Here is an 18,673-nt window from a genome sequence, read left to right as displayed (position 1 = left end):
CTCCCTATAAATATTGCATCCCTATAAATATTTTCAGGAGGAGTTTCTCTCTTTCTCCTTGTTTTTCTAGGGTGTGTTCTTATTTTTTTTTTAATTTCTTTTCAGTTACCATGGATAACTAAATCTTTTTAGATCAGGTTATAAAATGAACCCCTATTTATTTTGTTGGATACTTATTTAATTTAATGTCGTTTATTAAGTTATTTTCTTTTCGCTATTTAGTTTTAATGTAGTGCGTAAGATTTGTCTCCTCTGAAGTGCAACCCTAATTTAGGCACTTAGGTAGTAACATGACCTAATATTATAGACACTTAGGTAGTGACAAACCCAGAAAAAGATATAACTTGAAGAGCAAGCACATATGTTCTCTAATCAAAGGCCATTAGTGTGGACAAAGTTATAACCAACTCAACAACATTATTCACTGTTTTATGAAACTGATTTTTCTATGAAAACGATAGCATTATAGTTTCAATTTTTATAATAATGTAAAATGTACAATGACTAATTAATAACGACCAAAAATTCCAATTTATAATAAAAGAAAGTAACGAAAAACATGAATGGGAGTAGATCTGACTAACATAAGCACAAAACATGCATACCTTCAAGACTCAAAATTCTAGTTCTCCATATATCAAATCATGAATTGAAAGACGAAAATAAAAGGATATGGTTGAGAATACACCCGTTATGGTAAGTAGATGTATTCTAATTGCTTCTCTTTTGAACCTGTGAAACTGCAAATATTATTCAGTGTGCTGCTCTCTCCGGATATCGTAATAGAGAGCAACACTATAATGGGTTGGAGATTTCAAAGGCTAATAATTGTACCTATTACGATATCATGTGTTTGTGTATACTAAATAATTAAAATACAGATATACTGCATTCAAAAGAAATAATAATATGCTATTGATATAATGAAAAGGCGATTCAAGAAACACCAACCTTTGTTAAAATATTCAAAATACCCTCTTTGATCATATCATCATTAGTATCCTTGAGTAGCTTCACCCGGTCCTCTTGCTATCGCTAAAAAAGTGTGGACTGAAACGAGCAATTATAGTTCCATATCAAAATCACAAAAGCATATGAAATAAATGAAAAGAATACCGCAAAAAATCATCCCGAGCTAGGGAGTTATTTTGGAATTGCGTTTCAGAAGGATCTTGGTCACATAGAACAGCAGCAACAAAAAAACGAAGGCCTTCAAATCTATGTGAGGTTTCATCACTGCCACAACATCGTGGTCAGATAGGTTGTGCTTAGCCATTTCTTCGTGAGATCGTCGAAACGGTTTTAGAGGTTGTGGCTTGACCCTAAATCGCGATGCACTACTAAAAAAGTTGAGAATAGAGACGGGCAAAATCCGTCTCTAAAATGGAAAAAATCTGTCTCTATACGTGTTAGAGACGGAATCAGAGACGGAACTAGGTCTGTCGTTGTTTTTGTGGTCTCTAAACCCTTTAAAGACGGATTTTCATTTTCCGTCTCTGATCAGAGACGTAATAAAACCGTCTCTAACAAATAGAATCCGTCACCCAAACTTTCCTGAAAGTTAAGAAGAATCCGTCTCTGCAGAGACGGAAAATACCGTCTCCAATATAAAAAATCCGTCTCTAAAATTTTGTCACAAACGTTAAAAGTTCCGTCTCTATTAATTGATATTCCGTCTCAACAGAGACAAACTGAAATTCCGTCTCTAGAATGTATTTTTTTTTTATAATATATTTGCCTCAATAGTCTCCCTGTTTAGTGCAAAAACAATGTTTAAAATATTACTACATTTAACTCTAACTCTCAAGAATGTCAATAATATTTTGATACCCATCAAAAGTTAGGAGAAGGGACAAAGTACACTAATAAAAACAAAATATTAAAGGTAACCAAACTAAAGATTATCATCAATCCACCTGGTAGTTACCAAGATAAGTTTACCATCAATCGACTTAGAAGTTACCAACATAAAGTTGTCTAAAATATAAAAGACCATGATATGTTTGATCTAACAAAAGATACCAAAATAAAGGCGACAAAGCTAAAGCTCATCTATCTCGTTGTTACCATTATCACCTTCTCCTTCCGGCTGAATTGAAGTGTTCATATTAGGCACAATATTCCCAATTATTTGCTCCAAGCGCTCCATCTTCAGTTTTAGCGTTTCTTGTTCAAGATTTTTCTTTTCAAGTTCAGCATTTAATGCTTCAATCTTAGCCTCCATAGCAGCAACTTTTTCCGAAGAAGCTACATCGGTAGAAATTGAAGGCGATGGTCTCAGAGATTCTTTGACAACAACAGCTTGAGATCCTAATCCAAATATGCGCCCCTTCTTGTTAATGCCTCCAACAATTTGCATATAAATATCATTGTCAATTTCTTCAGTAGGTTGTTGACTACTAATCTCACCACTTTGAGAGTGTTTCTCAAACGTTTGAGTTTGGTACATTTCCTGCAAAAAAGAGTTACTATTAGTAATATAATTTAGATATATGAAAGATAAAATTAAATAAAAAACGTGTGCATACATACAGCTATCTTAGCTTGTGTTTCATTAAACCACCCATCTGGTTTCCCTTTTGGTCTATGAAGTTTGTTGTAAATCTCAAACCATGTTGGTTCCCTATCCAATTCCACTCTCTAAAACATAACCAACAAACAACAAGTTAGTATGAACATATTTACATTGTAATTTAAACAAAAAGAATCACTAACCATTTTTTTTCTATGCACTCTAGCAGATATGGATCCTCCACTATGCACATTGTGTCCAACTTTAGACTGCCTATTTTGTTTATTAGTCATAGAATTTTTTTGCCATTTCTCTTCTTCCCATTTAACCTCCAACTGTTTCAAGTTGTCTACACCAATCCATTCACCTTTATCATGACCACTACGCACCTTGAACAGGGCATTTTTTAATGCCAAAGACCCCCTACTATTAAAGCTCTTTTTAATGTTAGCTTCATCATTTGCAAGCCACTTGAATTTAGCCTACAAACAAAAAAATGTCATGAAGCTATGTATTTGAAAAGGTAAATCAACTTTCAACCTAAGTAACAATGAAGCTTCATATTTCATATCATATAAATCAAATAGGTTAAAAGAGCAGCAATTCCAATAGGATCATATTCATGTTGCACATATAAATAACTATATTTTCCAATTTATATAACTTTCCTCTGCTTGTATATCCCCTATGCTACCAAATACTATCAGATTTTTTTTGAACAATATACTATCATATTATTATACTAAGTACTAACACAAAAATGTATGACTCCAACTATAAGATATCATAATTTCACAATATTCATTGGCAAAGAAACAATTGTTTCAACATATTTATGTAACTACATTTGTTAGTATATTTCCTATTCTACATGATAGGAAATTTTAAACAACATATATCAAAAAAATACCTTAAAATCATTAAACCAAAGCAACGGTACTTCCTTCTTTTCTCTTGCATCTTTCCAGCATGACCACGCCCCACCAAAATTTTCCTTGAAGATTTTTGTTATAGCACTCCTCACTACCTCTTCTGGATAAAAGCTGAAAGTGTAAGAAAAATAACTTGTAAGATGCAATTTAAAACATTATATAATTCTATAGAATTATAATATAAAATTAAAATTACTTATTTCCAAGTTCTGATCTTATCCAAATTCGTCCATCTGATCTATCCTTTGACCCCCATTTGATGTTATTTGGTGTGTAGGATGATATATATGAGTCTGGATTTGCTTGTGAATTGTTATCAACGGAAGGATCTTGTGGCATATCCATAGATGTTCCACTTTGGGAATGAGATGGAACATAGTTAGGGGTGGTTTGGCGATGAGAATGAGATGTTCCACTTTCCTAGATGCTCTAACTTCAACATTTCCATAACTATCTACCTTTTTACCTTGATTCAAAGTGGGATCAAACCAATCACATTTGAACAGAACCAACGTCTTTATTGGCCATCCAGTATAGTAAACTTCAACAATGTCAGTTAAGACACATTAGTAATCACTGTCAATTTCCCCATCCTCACCACCTTGAACAGATACGCCACAATTTGTTGTACTCATCCCATTACCATGATCTATGGTATTAAACTTGTATCCATTTACATAATACACTGACCATTTGTTGACTTTTTTCTTGGGCCCCCATGCCAAACTCCTCAAAAAGTTATCTTCAACATGGTTTTTGAGACCTATTTCGAAAATAGTTAGATTAGTTTCAATTAACAAGCAAAGTAGGTAGCATTAATGACACTAGGGAGATTCAATTCACCATACATATTTGCTGAACCAATTGGGAAATGATGTGGAGATTACTTTGTCAACTTCTGAGTCGGCTACACCAAGATCTTGAAGCATATCCGTATACATGCTACATTAAAATCACACGTTTAGAGATATTATATTTTTTTCAAAGATATTGGTAAATGAAAGAAGTGTACACTTACGACAAAAATGGCTCAACTTCTGGACAATTTAGAAGAACATAGAGATGTGCAGCTTTCATTTCTTTGTCTTGTAGGAAGTAGGTTGTACATTTCCCAGAAGGACGCCCAGGATAATTAAAGATAGACAAAGGTTGTCTGATTGAACAACTTTCGCCTCCATCATCATTCCGTGGCACTCTTGTCCTTCTACAAGTAACATCAGGCGGATAATAGTAAGACGCAAACGTAGAGGCCTCCTCCACTAAGTACGCTTCACAAATAGAGCCCTCGACAGAAGATGAGTTTGTGACCTTATCTTTTAAGGTACGAATAAACCTAATAAAATAACTTGAAGACATTAATACAATTATGAGTGCATAGTGATTACTAAAATAAGACAAGTTTAAGTGACTAACATGAATAGTAAGCATATAATTGGTTGAATCACATTTAATCGAAACTAACCAGACAAGTTTAAGTGACTACCATGAAGAGTAAGCGTAATGATCAAATTGAGAATGCTTTGTCCATTTCGTGGGAAAAAGGAAAAAAAAACAAATAACACCTTGTTCACAATTATTAGTGCATAGTGATTACTAAAATAAAAGAAAAGAGGATAGATGGCCAACCTTTCAAAAGGATACATCCATCGATATTGCACGGGACCACCAACCCTAGCTTCATACGGTAAATGTATTGGAAGATGCTCCATAGAGTCGAAGAAACTAGGGGGAAATATTTGTTCTAACTTACACAAAATGATTGGGATATTTTTCTCCATTACATGTAAATTCTCCTTTTTTAGTATAGGCGAAGTAAGCTCTCGGAAGAATTGACTAAACTCTGTAAGGGTGTTCCAAATAGGGTCCGGTAGAGATCTGAATGCAATAGGAAGCAAGCGTTGCATGAACACGTGGCAGTCATGACTTTTCATTCCAAATAACTTTGCTTCCCGCAAGTCAACACATCTACATAAGGTAGATGCATACCCATCTGGTAGCTTTAGTTTTCTGACCCATTCACACACAGATAATCTTTGTTGTTTTGTTAATGCGTACTTTGCTTTTGGCTTCTTAAGCTTTCCCCCTCCAGCATCTTGTAGCTCTAAATCTTTCCTTCTACAAATATCTGCCAAGTCCAATCTAGCATTAAAAGTGTCCTTCGTTTTTCCCTTGGTGTCCATAACTGTATACAAGATATTAAGAAACACATTTCTTTCAATATGCATGACATCTAGATTATGTGGGAGAAGATTTGTCTTCCAATATGGCAACTGCCAAAAGATGGTTTGTTTGGTCCAATTGTGGAGAAGTCCATACCCTGGCAAATCATCATATGGAGGTCCAATTATGCTCGGTAAATCCTTGACCCTTTCCCACATTTCTTCACCGGTCAACCTTTTTGGGGGCAATGATGTCTCATCTTTATTCTTCCTAAAAGCAGTCTTATTCCTCCTATAGCAATGATCAGGTGATAAGAATTGGCGATGACAGTCAAAAAAAGTTGTCTTATGACTATGTTGAAGGGTAAATGCTTTCGTAGACTCCATACAAACAGGACATGCAAGCCTTCCCATTGTCATCCAACCCGACAACATCCCATATGCAGGAAAGTCATTAATTGTCCACAATAAACAAGCTTTCATGACAAAATTCTGTTGTAATGAGACATCATATGTCATCACACCAGAATTCCACAAAAGTTTAAGGTCGTCTATCAGTGGCTGCATATACACATCAATTCTCCCTTTTGGATTAGAAGGGCCGGGAATTAAAACAGTTAAGAATAAGAACTCTCTTTTCATGCACATCCAAGGTGGAAGATTGTAAGGAGTAATAACCACTGGCCAACATGAATATGTTCTGCCTGTTTTATCAAATGGTGCAAATCCATCAGCACATAACCCCAACCTCACATTTCGAGGGTCCTTTGCAAATTCAGGATAGCTTTCATCAAAATGCTTCCAAGCTTCTCCATCAGCTGGATGAGATAAATATCCATCGTCTCTTGTAACATCATGATGCCACCTCATTTGGCTTGCAGTTTGCATTGAGGAATATAGTCTTTGAAGCCTTGGGATAATAGGGAAATACCACATCTTTTTTAAAGGAACATCTCTAACCTTACCATTTCTAGTGACGCTTTTGTAACGGTTTTCGCCGCATATTTTACAATTACGGAGATTCTTATCTTCCGGATAGTAGTAAATCATACAACCATTTGGGCAGCAATGAATCTTTATGCAACCCAATCCAAGCTTTTCCACCGATTTCTTTGCACGATAGTAGTTTTTAGGCATTCGATTGTCATTTGGCAATGCTTTCCCCATAAACTCTACCCATTTATTAAAGCAATTCTGTGAGTTATTGAAGTCAGACTTGATACTTAATGCTTGTATTGCAGCTGACAGTTCAGAATAACTTTCACAACCGTTATACAAGGGAGCTTGTGCAGCTTTCAACATCTTAAAAAAACTTTCTGCTTCTGGGTCAGGATCCTCCCTTATTTGTTCTGGACAAGAAGACTCTTCTTGCTCAAGATAATAACCAAGAGATGGTCCAGCTGCATCCATTACCATTTGCTCAAAGTTATTGAAGTCTTCTCGTATCCCAATGCTTCCATAATACGAGTTGTTTGAAACCACTGGCATATCCGAAGGCCTTTGTTCACCGTGGCTACTCCCAGTGGCGGATCTTGACAAAATATTTGGGGGGAGCCAAATATGTGTTACATATATATATATATATATATATATAAGTTTTTTCACATAATAGAAACAAGATGATGTGTGGTATGTTGGTTCATAGTGCTGGAATACCACCTTTTGATCAACGGTTCGAGTCCTGCTTGGCCATTTTTTGTGAAATTAAAATAAAAATATGAAGAAAAAAGAGATGGAAGGGGTCGAACTCACGACCAAATAACGCAAAACAACTTCAATTTCCACTGCGACACAGGCACAACTTCTGATAGTATTTGTGTAATATGGTATTTATATTAGATCTGGGGGGAGCCATGGCTACCATGGGCTCCCAAGAAGATCCGCCACTGGCTACTCCAGTAATAGTAATCCTCCTTAAACCCCTTCATACAAAGATGTTTCATGACATCGTCAACTAACTGAGGCTTTCTACACTTGCATATTTTACATGGGCATCTCAACTTTCCCACTTTTTTGAAATCATCTTGTGCACAAGCAAACTCAACAAACTCACAAACCCCGGCCAAAAACTCATCTGTAACTCTGCTATTATCGGGAAGCATCCTATTATCCATCCACTTGCGATGTTCAGGAATCTCCATTCTATATTGAAAAATTGGTAGCATGTTAATTATAATAGTTAATAGATTTATGTGTTTTTATTTCTCATATTAATAATAGCAAGGGGATACAAGAAAATAAAATAGAAAAGCATTCACATTCAAAACTTCAATAAGAATTGAACAAAATATTTAGTGCTAATTAATAACAAAAATCAAAAACATAAAACTGTAAAAAAAGGTAGTAAATAGGAACTGTTATGAAATACACTTATAAATAAAACTTTATTATCATTAGCATAGTTAAAAACATAACATAAAACTTTTATTTTCAAAATATCTGCCATATAAATATGGCTCATTGATAAAAAAAAAAATTTAATTATATTTTGTTTGTTGAATAGTAACGAAAAAAATCTAACAAACTCCTATAAGTAATGTCTATCAGTCTTAAGCATGGGTTTCTACTCGATGCAGAAATAGGTTCAATCACCGTCAGTTGAACATGCCACAATCAGAGATATAAAATAGTACTAGTACATAGTTGAAGTAATTTGATCCTATTAGCCTCTATGAAGCAAAATACTTGTACATCAAAATGAAAATTTCAATACCAGTATGATGATACTCTAATGATGCAATGTTTCATTAGTTGTTAGACAAAAATCAGATAAATAAAACGCGACTAAAGCAGACAAATCGGATAAATAAGCGCAAACTAAATCAGACCATACAAGAGATAAACGCAATTGAACAAAAATGTTAGTATTGAACCATAATATCGAATTATCGATTGCTTTGCTTCATGGTGATTTGGAGACCTTCTAACAGAAAAATCTGACAGTAAAACCAAGCATGATATATGCCATCAGCGACAATCAATTTAAGGCAGTGTGCTTATCATGCCTTTGAATAATGTATTCTTGGAGGTAACAAGGAATACAAACAAGCATAATTTGAAAGATCATAAAACTGAAGCTAGACTAAAGTTTATCGATGATGAGAAGGAACACAAAATAATAAACAATATGAAGGTGTTTATGTGATTGAGATGAATCATTTCATTATCAATGTAAAATTAAGGTACTGATCATCATGCCACAATAACCCATATGGAGGGCCTAGCAAAATTAACAAATCGTACTTAACTACAAAAGTAAAAATAAAAACAGATCTGAGAATAAGTTGAAATACAAACAGAGAAACATTTATGTGCATCAAATTATTAGCAATACATTCTAATGGTAATACTGATACACATACACGGCTGAATTAATAAGTATGTGTTTTCTGCAGTAATGAATATAAACATACATGCATAACACTTTATTTTATAACAGAGACAAAGAAATACATGCTAGATATGGATATGACTACTATTTTAAAGTTTCTGTACTGTGCTCTTAGTAGTAGCATCAAAGATTTTATAAACTGGACATCATAATCTTTTATAAGGTTTGAAAACAAGTGCTTCTAATATATATTTCTTTTTAAGATCTTTTCGAAGATTATTTTCTGACATTTCCGATAAAAGCACAAAAACAATTTTATTCCAGAAAACAATACTATACATCAAACAGATATTATAAGTTTTAACATGTTTTTAGACCAGTATGCACACCTTTGTTAAATTTTAAAATTAAGAAGTTCAAAATATGCTTGTATTCCAATATATACAGCCAAGGCTAAATAGGAGGCAAATTCGTGCAGAAGAGACATTGATTTTAACTTCTAATGGAATTCTACATTACACATCAGCAATAATCAGAAGCAACAATTACTAGTACAAGTGAAGAAGAAATTAAACACATACAAGCATACGATACATTAACAAAGATGTGTATCGACCTAATTAAACACATAGAAGCAACAATTACTAGCTGCTACTTGAAGGAAAACTTCACATAAGAAATTAAGCAACAAAAAACATGAAGGAAAAAAAGTTGAAATTGATTAACATTAAATTACCTAAGATCTTTCACAAAGAATCTCCAATTGGTATCTGGTTGTTCTTTGTAACCCGAAATTGAAATTAGGGTTTAGAATTGGGAACAAGAGAAATTGATGGAAGTGAGCTGTTGGTAATTGAGGAGAAGGATGAATTGGGGTTGTTGGTAACAGGGTTTGGAATTGAGAATAAGAAGAATTGATGGAGGTGAGATGGTGGTGAGAACAATGAAATAGCAAAGGGGAGAACAGAGAACGTGAAAGTGGGAAGGGAAGTGTGAAGTGGGAAGAGATAATATTTGTTATTATTATTATTATTATTATTATTATTATATTATTGATATTATTATTATTAAAAAAAAAAAAAAAACACACCAAAGGAGCTGGGTGGTCCTTAAAAAAAGTGGCGGGAATGAAAAATTCATTAGAGACGGAATTCAGAGATGGAAATATTCAGACACGGACAATTTCCGTCTCTGATAAAAGTTTGACTATTTAAATAACTACTTGACCATTTAGAGACGGAAACAGAGACGGAATACATTAGATACGGAAAAAATTGTCTCTAAATTCCGTCTCTAAATGTCCTTTTATATCACCAATTATAAAACTAGTAATTTAGAGACGGATTTAAAGACGGAATATTTTAGAGACGGAAATTTCCGTGTCTAAAACCGTAACAAATAAATAAATTATAATTTTCGTCTCCTAATGCTTTTTCCCGTCTCCAATTCCGTCTCTGGTAGAGACAAATCTAATTCCGTCTCTAAATTCCGTCGGTATTCCAGCTTTTTCTAGTAGTGATGAAGGGTTTACTGTTTATGTTCTTGAATCGCAATTACGATCCAGAGTTGTACATGGAGTGAGTACAATATTCGAAACTAGGGTTTAGTCTGTTTATAGAGTTGTACATGGAGTGAGTACAATATTCGAAACTAGGGTTTAGTCTGTTTATATGATGTCTTGAGAATGATCTCAACAGGGATATTTATAGCCCTTTGTGGGCTTGTTTTCGCGTGAATTAAGCCACAAGTAAGCTGGGCCTTAAGTCATTTTACAAGCTCTAGATGTTTCTAGAAGCTAGATAAGGTGGCGCCTCTGAAAGGGCGCGCCTAAGCCTTAAGAGCCCCTCTGAAAGGCGCCTAAACCTTTCTAGAGGGCTTTCAGACCCTTCATAGTTTAAAATAGAAATCAAGATTTAAATAAATAACTCTTCTTAGATTTCAAAAAGTAGGACTGAGCACCGGTCGGGTTCGGGGACTAAACATCAATAAGAGATGAAATCGATCACACTAAATTAAGGCCCAATCCCGACCGTTCACTGTCTCGGTTTGATCGGGTTCGGGTTAGTCGGTTTGACGGGTTGAGCGGATGGGTTGAATCAGTTATGTGAAGAGAAAGGAATTTGTTTTATTCCAAAGTTCAAACTGAGATTTTAACTTCTACATCTTTCAACAAGCGGAAAAAAAACCAGTAGTAAAAAGTTGAAAATTCGTAGCATAAAGGAAGGGAAACAACAGAGTAGTGATTGAGAAGAGAAAACCCAAAAACGTAAGGAAAAACAAAATATATAAATGAAAATTCACGATAATCTAAGAGAGAAGAGTATGATATTTGTAGTTCTTTAATTTCATAGAAGAGTGAAGAGAGGACGAAAATGATTTGATCTGGATTCCATAGAAAATCATTTCAATCTGGGTGGAAAATGATAGTTGGGTTTGATGTTGGAGATGGAGAGAGATACAGAAGAAGTTGGAAGCGGCGTTTCACTTTCAATTAGGGTTTGGAAGGATAGTAGTTGAAAATTGATATTTATATCATGGGTATTGGACTGGATAATTGTTTGGGCAGGTTCAATTTTGGGCCTAAATAGCTAGTCCCCTTATTATTTAGCAACTGGTTGGACGGGTACGGTTACAACGGTTTTGTTTTGGCCAAAACTGTTCCCGACCGCATTAACCCTACAAAATTGTGTTGTCTCAACCGTTTACCCGCTTAACCCATTCAAACCCGCCCGACTGCCAAAATTCAGAACCATTTTTATTGGTTTCGGTTGGGTCTGGGTCCCCTGCTCAGCCCTATCAAAAAGATGAAAGTAGGACATACAATAGTGTGGATTTTTTTCTCTGTAACAATGTGTCAAACAGTTAAAATCATATGATAAAATATATTAATAGCGCTAAAATTAATACATATACGATTGACTCCATGATGATTATATCCAAAGAAAAAGAGTGGTTGTTGTGAGACACATCTCAAACAAATCACACACAAATAATGAAATCAATGTTGAAATTTGGGGCCTAACTCATCATCACAAAACCGGCTTGTGAAGTGAGGATTGCCTCCTCTTTATAAACTTTCATCAGAGTATCATCTATCATCTATCTGAGACTTGGGTTTTTCCAAATACACCCCCGTCACGCCCAACACTCTTTGGGCTTGATGCGTGAATCGGTTGGTGGCCCTTTTGGGGACTAACTCATCATCACAAAACCGGCTTGTGAAGTGGCCTAACTCATCATCACAAAACCGGCTTGTGAAGTGAGGATTTCCAAATACACCCCCGTCACGCCCAGCACTCTTTGGGCTTGGTGCGTGAATCGGAGGTGGCCCTTGATGCGTGAATCGGTAGGTGGCCCTTGAATTCGACAAGCTCTGATACCTTCGAGCTCTGATACCTTCGACAAGCTGTTGGGTCACTGAGGGGACCTCGGGGGACCGTCCACATCGAGGCCCGAACAACCGCACAAGCAAGAGAAACACCACACTCTTACCCAAAACCTTAAGGCAATGAGTTTATGGGTCCTCTTACTTATAAGGTGTTCAACCTTTACTGTTATATCCGATGTGGGACATATAATTCTCACACTTGCACACAACACTCCCCCTCAAGTGTGAGTCCATAGGTTTATGGGTCCTCTTATTTATAAGGTGTTCAACCTTTATTGTTCTATCCGATGTGGAACATATAACTCACACTTGCACACAACAATCAACAACACTTCGGGATAATTTCATAGACAAATTCGATTTTGGGAGGCGTAGCTAGTTGATTTAAAAAAATAGTAAAAAATTCATGTAGAAAAAAGAAGAAGATGGAAGGGTTTGTGAAACAACTTTAAAATCCAAAATGTACAAAACTACCAGCAATGTGTGCATTATATAGTAGAAAAATTATTAGACTTACAATGGCATTGAGGTTGAAAATTATTGTTTTTGAAGGGGAAAATGGAATTTGAAGATATTTTTTTAATGGTGCTAGTCAATGTCATGATTTTATAACGTTTAGACTTTAGCCAGAGACAATATATGGAGCGTGTGTCTTGAATGCAAAGATATGAAAATAATTTTGAATATTTATTTTAGTACATTGAATGATGATAAGAATATTATTCAACGTGATCTTCTTATAGAAGATGAGTATATTGAACATTTGTATAAATTGTATTATCATAGCATTAATTATAATTGAGATATAAGCCTGCCACGCGTACTTAAGAATAGATGGAGTTTTATTTGTTTGTAACTAGTTTGGAAACCCGTGCCAAGCACGGGCTAGAATTACGACTACTTTTTTATTTTATAAAATCTAATTAATCGGCAAATTGAATATTTTATACACAATATATCAACGTGTATATAATTAATTGGATTCTCCTATCATTAAACAGGAATGATTTAACGGATGTAAAGTCGAAATATTAGTATTTAACGTCGGAATATTTTTCTCGGATGGCTAAAATTGATCGCGGAGACATGAGTTTTTTTTTTTTTTGATGTTCTGCATATAACTGGGGGTGTTGCAGTTTCGAGGCCAACCACTACATATACAATTAATTGTCCCTATCTAACAAATCGTCTCTACCAGATGCCCTTATATATAGTTTCCCTTCAAATTCCATGATTTATATAGCGGATACCCTTATATATACAAAGTTAATGTTATGCATACACTTGCTTTGAATATTTATTTTAGTACATTGAATGATGATAAGAATATTATTCAACGTGATCTTCTTTTAGAAGATGAGTATATTGAACATTTGTATAAATTGTATTATCATAGCATTAATTATAATTGAGACATAAGCCTGCCACGCGTACTTGAGAATAGATGGAGTTTTATTTGTTTGTAATTGTATTGTAGATTAATTAGTTAATTAATTAATATTTAGGGTTAAATATGTTTTTGGTCCTTATAAATATATCAACTTTTTGTTTTAGTCCTTTTAATATTTTCCTTCAACTTTTAGTCCCTTAAAAAAATTTCACCTTCACGTTTGGTCTCTCTTTAAGTAAGCTCGTACGTAGAATTCATATTTTTGTATAAGATTTTGCAGAAAAATTCATAATATTATAAGAATTACTAAAAAAAATAGAATTTTTTAACAAAACATGTATTTATTATAAAAAAAAGTTTGACGATTAAAAATTCATATTTAATTTATGTTTTGTTAAAAAATTCTAATTTTTTTTTTGGAAAGATTTTTACAATATTCTACACATATCTGCACAATTTCATTAAAAAATTAATACTAAAATTAACTTAAAATAGATATAAAAAATAGTGATTGAAAATTTTATAGAAATTAAAAGTTAAAGGAAAATTTAAATGATTAAAACAAAAAATTAGTATCTATCTATATATATTTGTAAAGGAAGCTTGAGTTGTTCTCATGCAAGCTTTGTGATGATGTGGCACTCTAGAAAAAGATATCTCCCCTCTCTTAAAACTTTACAAGTTACAACTCTCCACTATATCAATTAAATGTTACATCTTTTAAAACCTTACAACTCTCCATATATCAATTTATATTATACAATTTCTACCCAAAATAATTGATGCTTTCAATGTCTATTTATACTAATACAAATTATAAAATTAAATAAAAATTACTAATACAAATTCGTGAATTGATTTAATATGATACGTCCCATTGTCTTCTTTGTGTAAAAAAACATTGTCTTTGCAAGTTAAATAGTAAATTAAAAGAATTTCTTTTTATTTTAATATAGAAAAATTAAAATAGTTGTTGGTTACATTGATCAATTTACTTATCTTTTTTTTTTTTTTTGATCTTATCAATTTACTTATCCTTATTTACAGATACTAATACTAACGCCATGAAAAAACTATACTATTACTAATCTTCCTTAAAAAAAAAAATACTACTATTCTCAATTAGTTATTGGATATGTTACTTATTCTTCCCATTCCATTTGATCTTTGAGTTCATTTTTGTTTCAACTACCCTATTTCTATTCTATCAATTAATTACAAGCCACCACTCATCCTTTCATTTTTCCCTCAATTAGTGACAACCCATGTTACTTATTAACCTCATCTCATTTCTTCTTTCCTTTCATTTTTTGTTCTTAGTTTTCACTTTCCTCTTTCAAACATCATATATGCTTTCTTCTAATATTTTGTATTATGAAATGAATATCCAAAGTGCATGTGCATGCGCAGGTTTTATAAATAGGCCTATTAATATTTGTTTCCCAACAAGAGTTTCTTTAAAAAGTTGTGACGAGGTAATATCCATGGCTCTTTTATGATCAATATTTTTATTAATTTTTTTTACCTGTGAATGAATTTATTTGCGATAGATAACGATGTGTGCATATTCTAGAATTAGATATCAACATGCATGAGAAGGTTCTTCCACAACAAGGTGTGTATTTTTTTTCAAAGGAACAAGGTGTGTATTTTTATCCACCTATTTAATTTTACATGCATTTTAATGTTTACACGTATAAGATTATTTTTTTTTGATTGATTTTATTGGTCTACAAATGTTTGTTACTCAACAAGAGCAGCTTTGCAATGTTGTGATAAGGTAATATCCATGTCTCCTTTTCTACTCAATTATTTCTCCCTGACTTTTTATTTTGGTGTCGATTTGATGGTGCATCATTTATGTATGATGTAAATTAAATAATGGATCTATAAATAATCAAATTAATTTTAATTAAAAAATGTTTACTGTGAAAGGGATTAAGATGAATACTAATTTTTCTTACTAAAAACTATGTTGTCATTGTTAGATAATAAAATATTGGGCTTAAGTCATTGTTAGATATAATAAAGTATTGAGTCCGTAAAGTTTTATTATATATTCTTTTATAACCTTTTGCAATGTTAAGCTATCGTTATTCTATGAAACCCTAGCCGTCTTTGTTTTTCCTATTCTCCCTTTCTCTATTTTGTATTGGTATCGTTAACAGTCATAAAGTGTTTGAATAGTACAAATGAAAAAGAAGGCATTTGATTTTTTTTTTTTAACGGTGTTAGTTTATTATTTTCAACTAAAATAATTTCATTGACTTAAGTTAGGATAAACTTTTGAAACTTATTACTAAGCTTATCTTTTTTCTTAGCTTACGTGTATATAACTTATTTTATCTTTTCCATTCCTTAATTCCGTTTAATTTTATATGGTTTTCATCTTTCCCTTCTCTATTCATGTACATTTTCTTCTAATATTTTGTATTCTTTAATGGATATTCTTTCTTTGAAGTTGCAGGTTTTGGATAAAGGAGGCTTTTGTTGAAAGAGCATTTCTTATATGAAAAAATAGTTATCTTTGCATTAACTAATTTAGTTAATCTTAATTTTGGATTATGCCTATGTTACATTCCTATAAATCTCATCACCTTTTCTTGAAAAATTTGTCACCTTTTATATTATAATTCTTTCAAATTTATAAGTTATATAACCTCCATTATATGAATTTTATATCTATTGATACTAACTCCTCAATATTGATTTTTGACATTTTGCATAGCTCATTTTTTCCTGATCTTATGTGTATATATTTGTAACTTATTTTATCTCTTCCATTGAAAGTGCTTTAACCACAACTTTGTAAACTAAGTTTGAGCTATCCAAGAGCTAGAAATGTGATGATGTGACACATCTAAAAAATATTGTTTCATACTATTTTCAACTTTTATTCATAAACAAGGTGGAATTCTATCATGGGAATGATGTTATGATAGTGGTTTGTTTTTCTACCATCATGCATGTCGCTAAAATAAGTTCCTAAAACATTTGAAGAAGTTGGTTTCAAAGATAACAAACTACTTTTATTATTTGAGTAGTGATATTTGTACAACTCTTTGGTGCAACTTTCATGATAACTTTGGTTTTCTCTTTTGATTGGTCAAAAATAATAGAGAGAGAAAAAGGAAGAGAGAGAATAAGAAGATAATGTGAGTATGAGAGAGAAAGTTGTCAAAAAGTTGTTAGAAAATGGTTGTACAAATATCATTTCTCTATTATTTTGAAAAGGGATGACAAATAATATTAATTTAACGGAATCACGATTCTAAGAATTCTAATGCATAGATTTCATACACTCAAATAGTTTTTATATTTAGTGGGACGTTAATTTTATTTTGTTTGGAGAGGAATATTTAGTGTTGGTTGTGGATTTTATGATATACAATTGTATTTTGTGAAGGATTTCAAGAGGAACTATGTTTGATCTTAATTATATGTTTTGATTGGTGTGCTTGGCAAACTAGCAATATATTGCTTCCGTTTACTTTCTTCGTTCTTTTTTTTACGCTTACTTTTTTCATTCTAGAATTTGAACAATAAAAAGCTATGTAATTTTGGAGGTTTTTTCTTTTAAGTCTTTCATTTTACTGCCCCTATGATGTCAATTTCCTTCTTAGACTAACAGGATACCCCATACGTAAGCTAGCATTCCTATAAACCAATGAGTAGTAATTAAGATAGTAGTTAACATTATTTATATAATATACATGCATTTGCGTATTTTTGTGATGCCATGAGTTTTTGCATAACTTTTTTGTTTGTGCCTTTTATGGATGGGCCTTTCTTTGGTTCTGTTTTATTTTTAATGGCTGAAAAATATAATTTATTTGTTTATGTTATATATCATTTGGATTTAAGGAAAAATGAATGAGATTGGAGTTGAAGTCAATGGTACTGAATTAGGGAATGTTCAAAATGTCGATGTTCATTATTGGAAGCATAAGGTTACTGCTTCTATTTTGGATGGAAACAATGTTTTGGTTAGTGGCATTTACGAAGCTTTTTTGATGTTTTCATGTTGTTAATAGTTGTAGATTGATTTTAATTTGTATGATTTCTTGACAAATCTATTGTAGCCATTTTCCTCGACGTGTTGCTGAGAATGTTTGTATATCAATCAATCTAAAATTCTCCTCTTTGATGAAGAAATCGGTAAATCTTATGATTGTGATGTTCACGCTACGTCAAAAAACATGCATCAAAAATACATAGGGAGAGGATGGAACGACTTTGTTCTTGAAAAGGACCTAAAAGTTGGTGACGTTATTTTGTTCATGGTCAATAAACCTCCTAATAAGATGTATGCTACAGTCGTTAACTAATACTGATTCTATGATCGAATGTGGTGGCTCAAGGTTGTTTATATGATTGTCTATTTTTAATGTAAGATTTAAGTTGGAAGGTTTGACCAAAAAATTATTGTCCTATTTATTCAAGTTAAATTTTAATTGTTTTTATGTTAAATTCAGTTAATGGTTGAAGTAAAGAATTGAAGTTTATGTTAAACTATCTACGTTGAATGTATGGTTTACATTTTCAAATAATAAAAATATTTTAATAAAAAATAATAATTTTTAACTGTATTTTAATGAAACCCGTGCAACGCACGGGTTGAATACCTAGTATTTATAGAAACCGAAAATATATTAAACCGTATTTACAATTGTTCAATTGCCGACATCTGAAAAGAGCTTGATAGCGAGTGGTAGAATACTAGAAGTAGAATATAATGGATGTGTTGTGTTCTAGTCAGACGTGTACGATTCTATTTCTAGTGATTCCATTTCATTTTCTCTTGGTTGTGTTGTGTACGATTCTATTTCTAGTGATTCTATTTCATTATTTCATTTTTTCTTGGTTGTGTTAACTGGTGTCTCGGGCATTGGTTAAGGTATCTAAAAAAGGAAAAATTAAATAAAAAAAAGACACTTTTTTGACTTTTGAAACCTTGATTA

General features: G+C 32.7%; 2 protein-coding genes across 2 annotated transcripts; both read right to left on the bottom strand.

The window, feature by feature from the left end:
- Positions 1-1,772: 1,772 nt before the first annotated feature.
- Positions 1,773-4,196, bottom strand: LOC146922632 (uncharacterized). Its single transcript, XM_085715465.1, has 5 exons — positions 3,641-4,196; positions 3,423-3,555; positions 2,716-2,994; positions 2,533-2,640; positions 1,773-2,452 (listed from the first exon to the last, which is right to left on the bottom strand). The coding sequence occupies exons 1-5, from the start codon at positions 3,787-3,789 to the stop codon at positions 2,042-2,044; spliced, it is 1,080 nt and encodes a 359-aa protein (XP_085571591.1). The 5' UTR covers positions 3,790-4,196; the 3' UTR covers positions 1,773-2,041.
- Positions 4,197-4,276: 80 nt separating this feature from the next.
- LOC146922631 (uncharacterized) lies at positions 4,277-7,117 on the bottom strand. Its single transcript, XM_085715464.1, has 3 exons — positions 5,071-7,117; positions 4,463-4,777; positions 4,277-4,386 (listed from the first exon to the last, which is right to left on the bottom strand). The coding sequence occupies exons 1-3, from the start codon at positions 7,089-7,091 to the stop codon at positions 4,284-4,286; spliced, it is 2,439 nt and encodes an 812-aa protein (XP_085571590.1). The 5' UTR covers positions 7,092-7,117; the 3' UTR covers positions 4,277-4,283.
- Positions 7,118-18,673: the final 11,556 nt, after the last annotated feature.

Source organism: Medicago sativa, chromosome 5 (assembly GCF_051527215.1).
Source record: "Medicago sativa cultivar Bolivia chromosome 5, Bolivia_mono, whole genome shotgun sequence".
NCBI classification, from domain to species: domain Eukaryota; kingdom Viridiplantae; phylum Streptophyta; class Magnoliopsida; order Fabales; family Fabaceae; genus Medicago; species Medicago sativa.
Note: the sequence above shows the minus strand (reverse complement) of the source record. Positions and strands in the feature narration are given on the sequence as shown.

Excerpts from the sequence above, each read along its gene's own strand:
- LOC146922632 (XM_085715465.1), bottom strand. The coding sequence starts at position 3,789 with ATGGATATGCCACAAGATCCTTCCGTTGATAACAATTCACAAGCAAAT. Across the intron at positions 2,995-3,422 it reads TTTGGTTTAATGATTTTAAG|GCTAAATTCAAGTGGCTTGC; the intron begins GTATTTTTTTGA and ends TTTTGTTTGTAG. Across the intron at positions 2,641-2,715 it reads GAGTGCATAGAAAAAAAATG|AGAGTGGAATTGGATAGGGA; the intron begins GTTAGTGATTCT and ends GTTATGTTTTAG.
- LOC146922631 (XM_085715464.1), bottom strand. The coding sequence starts at position 7,091 with ATGCCAGTGGTTTCAAACAACTCGTATTATGGAAGCATTGGGATACGA. Across the intron at positions 4,778-5,070 it reads TGGATGTATCCTTTTGAAAG|GTTTATTCGTACCTTAAAAG; the intron begins GTTGGCCATCTA and ends TTATTTTATTAG. Across the intron at positions 4,387-4,462 it reads GAAGTTGAGCCATTTTTGTC|CATGTATACGGATATGCTTC; the intron begins GTAAGTGTACAC and ends ATTTTAATGTAG.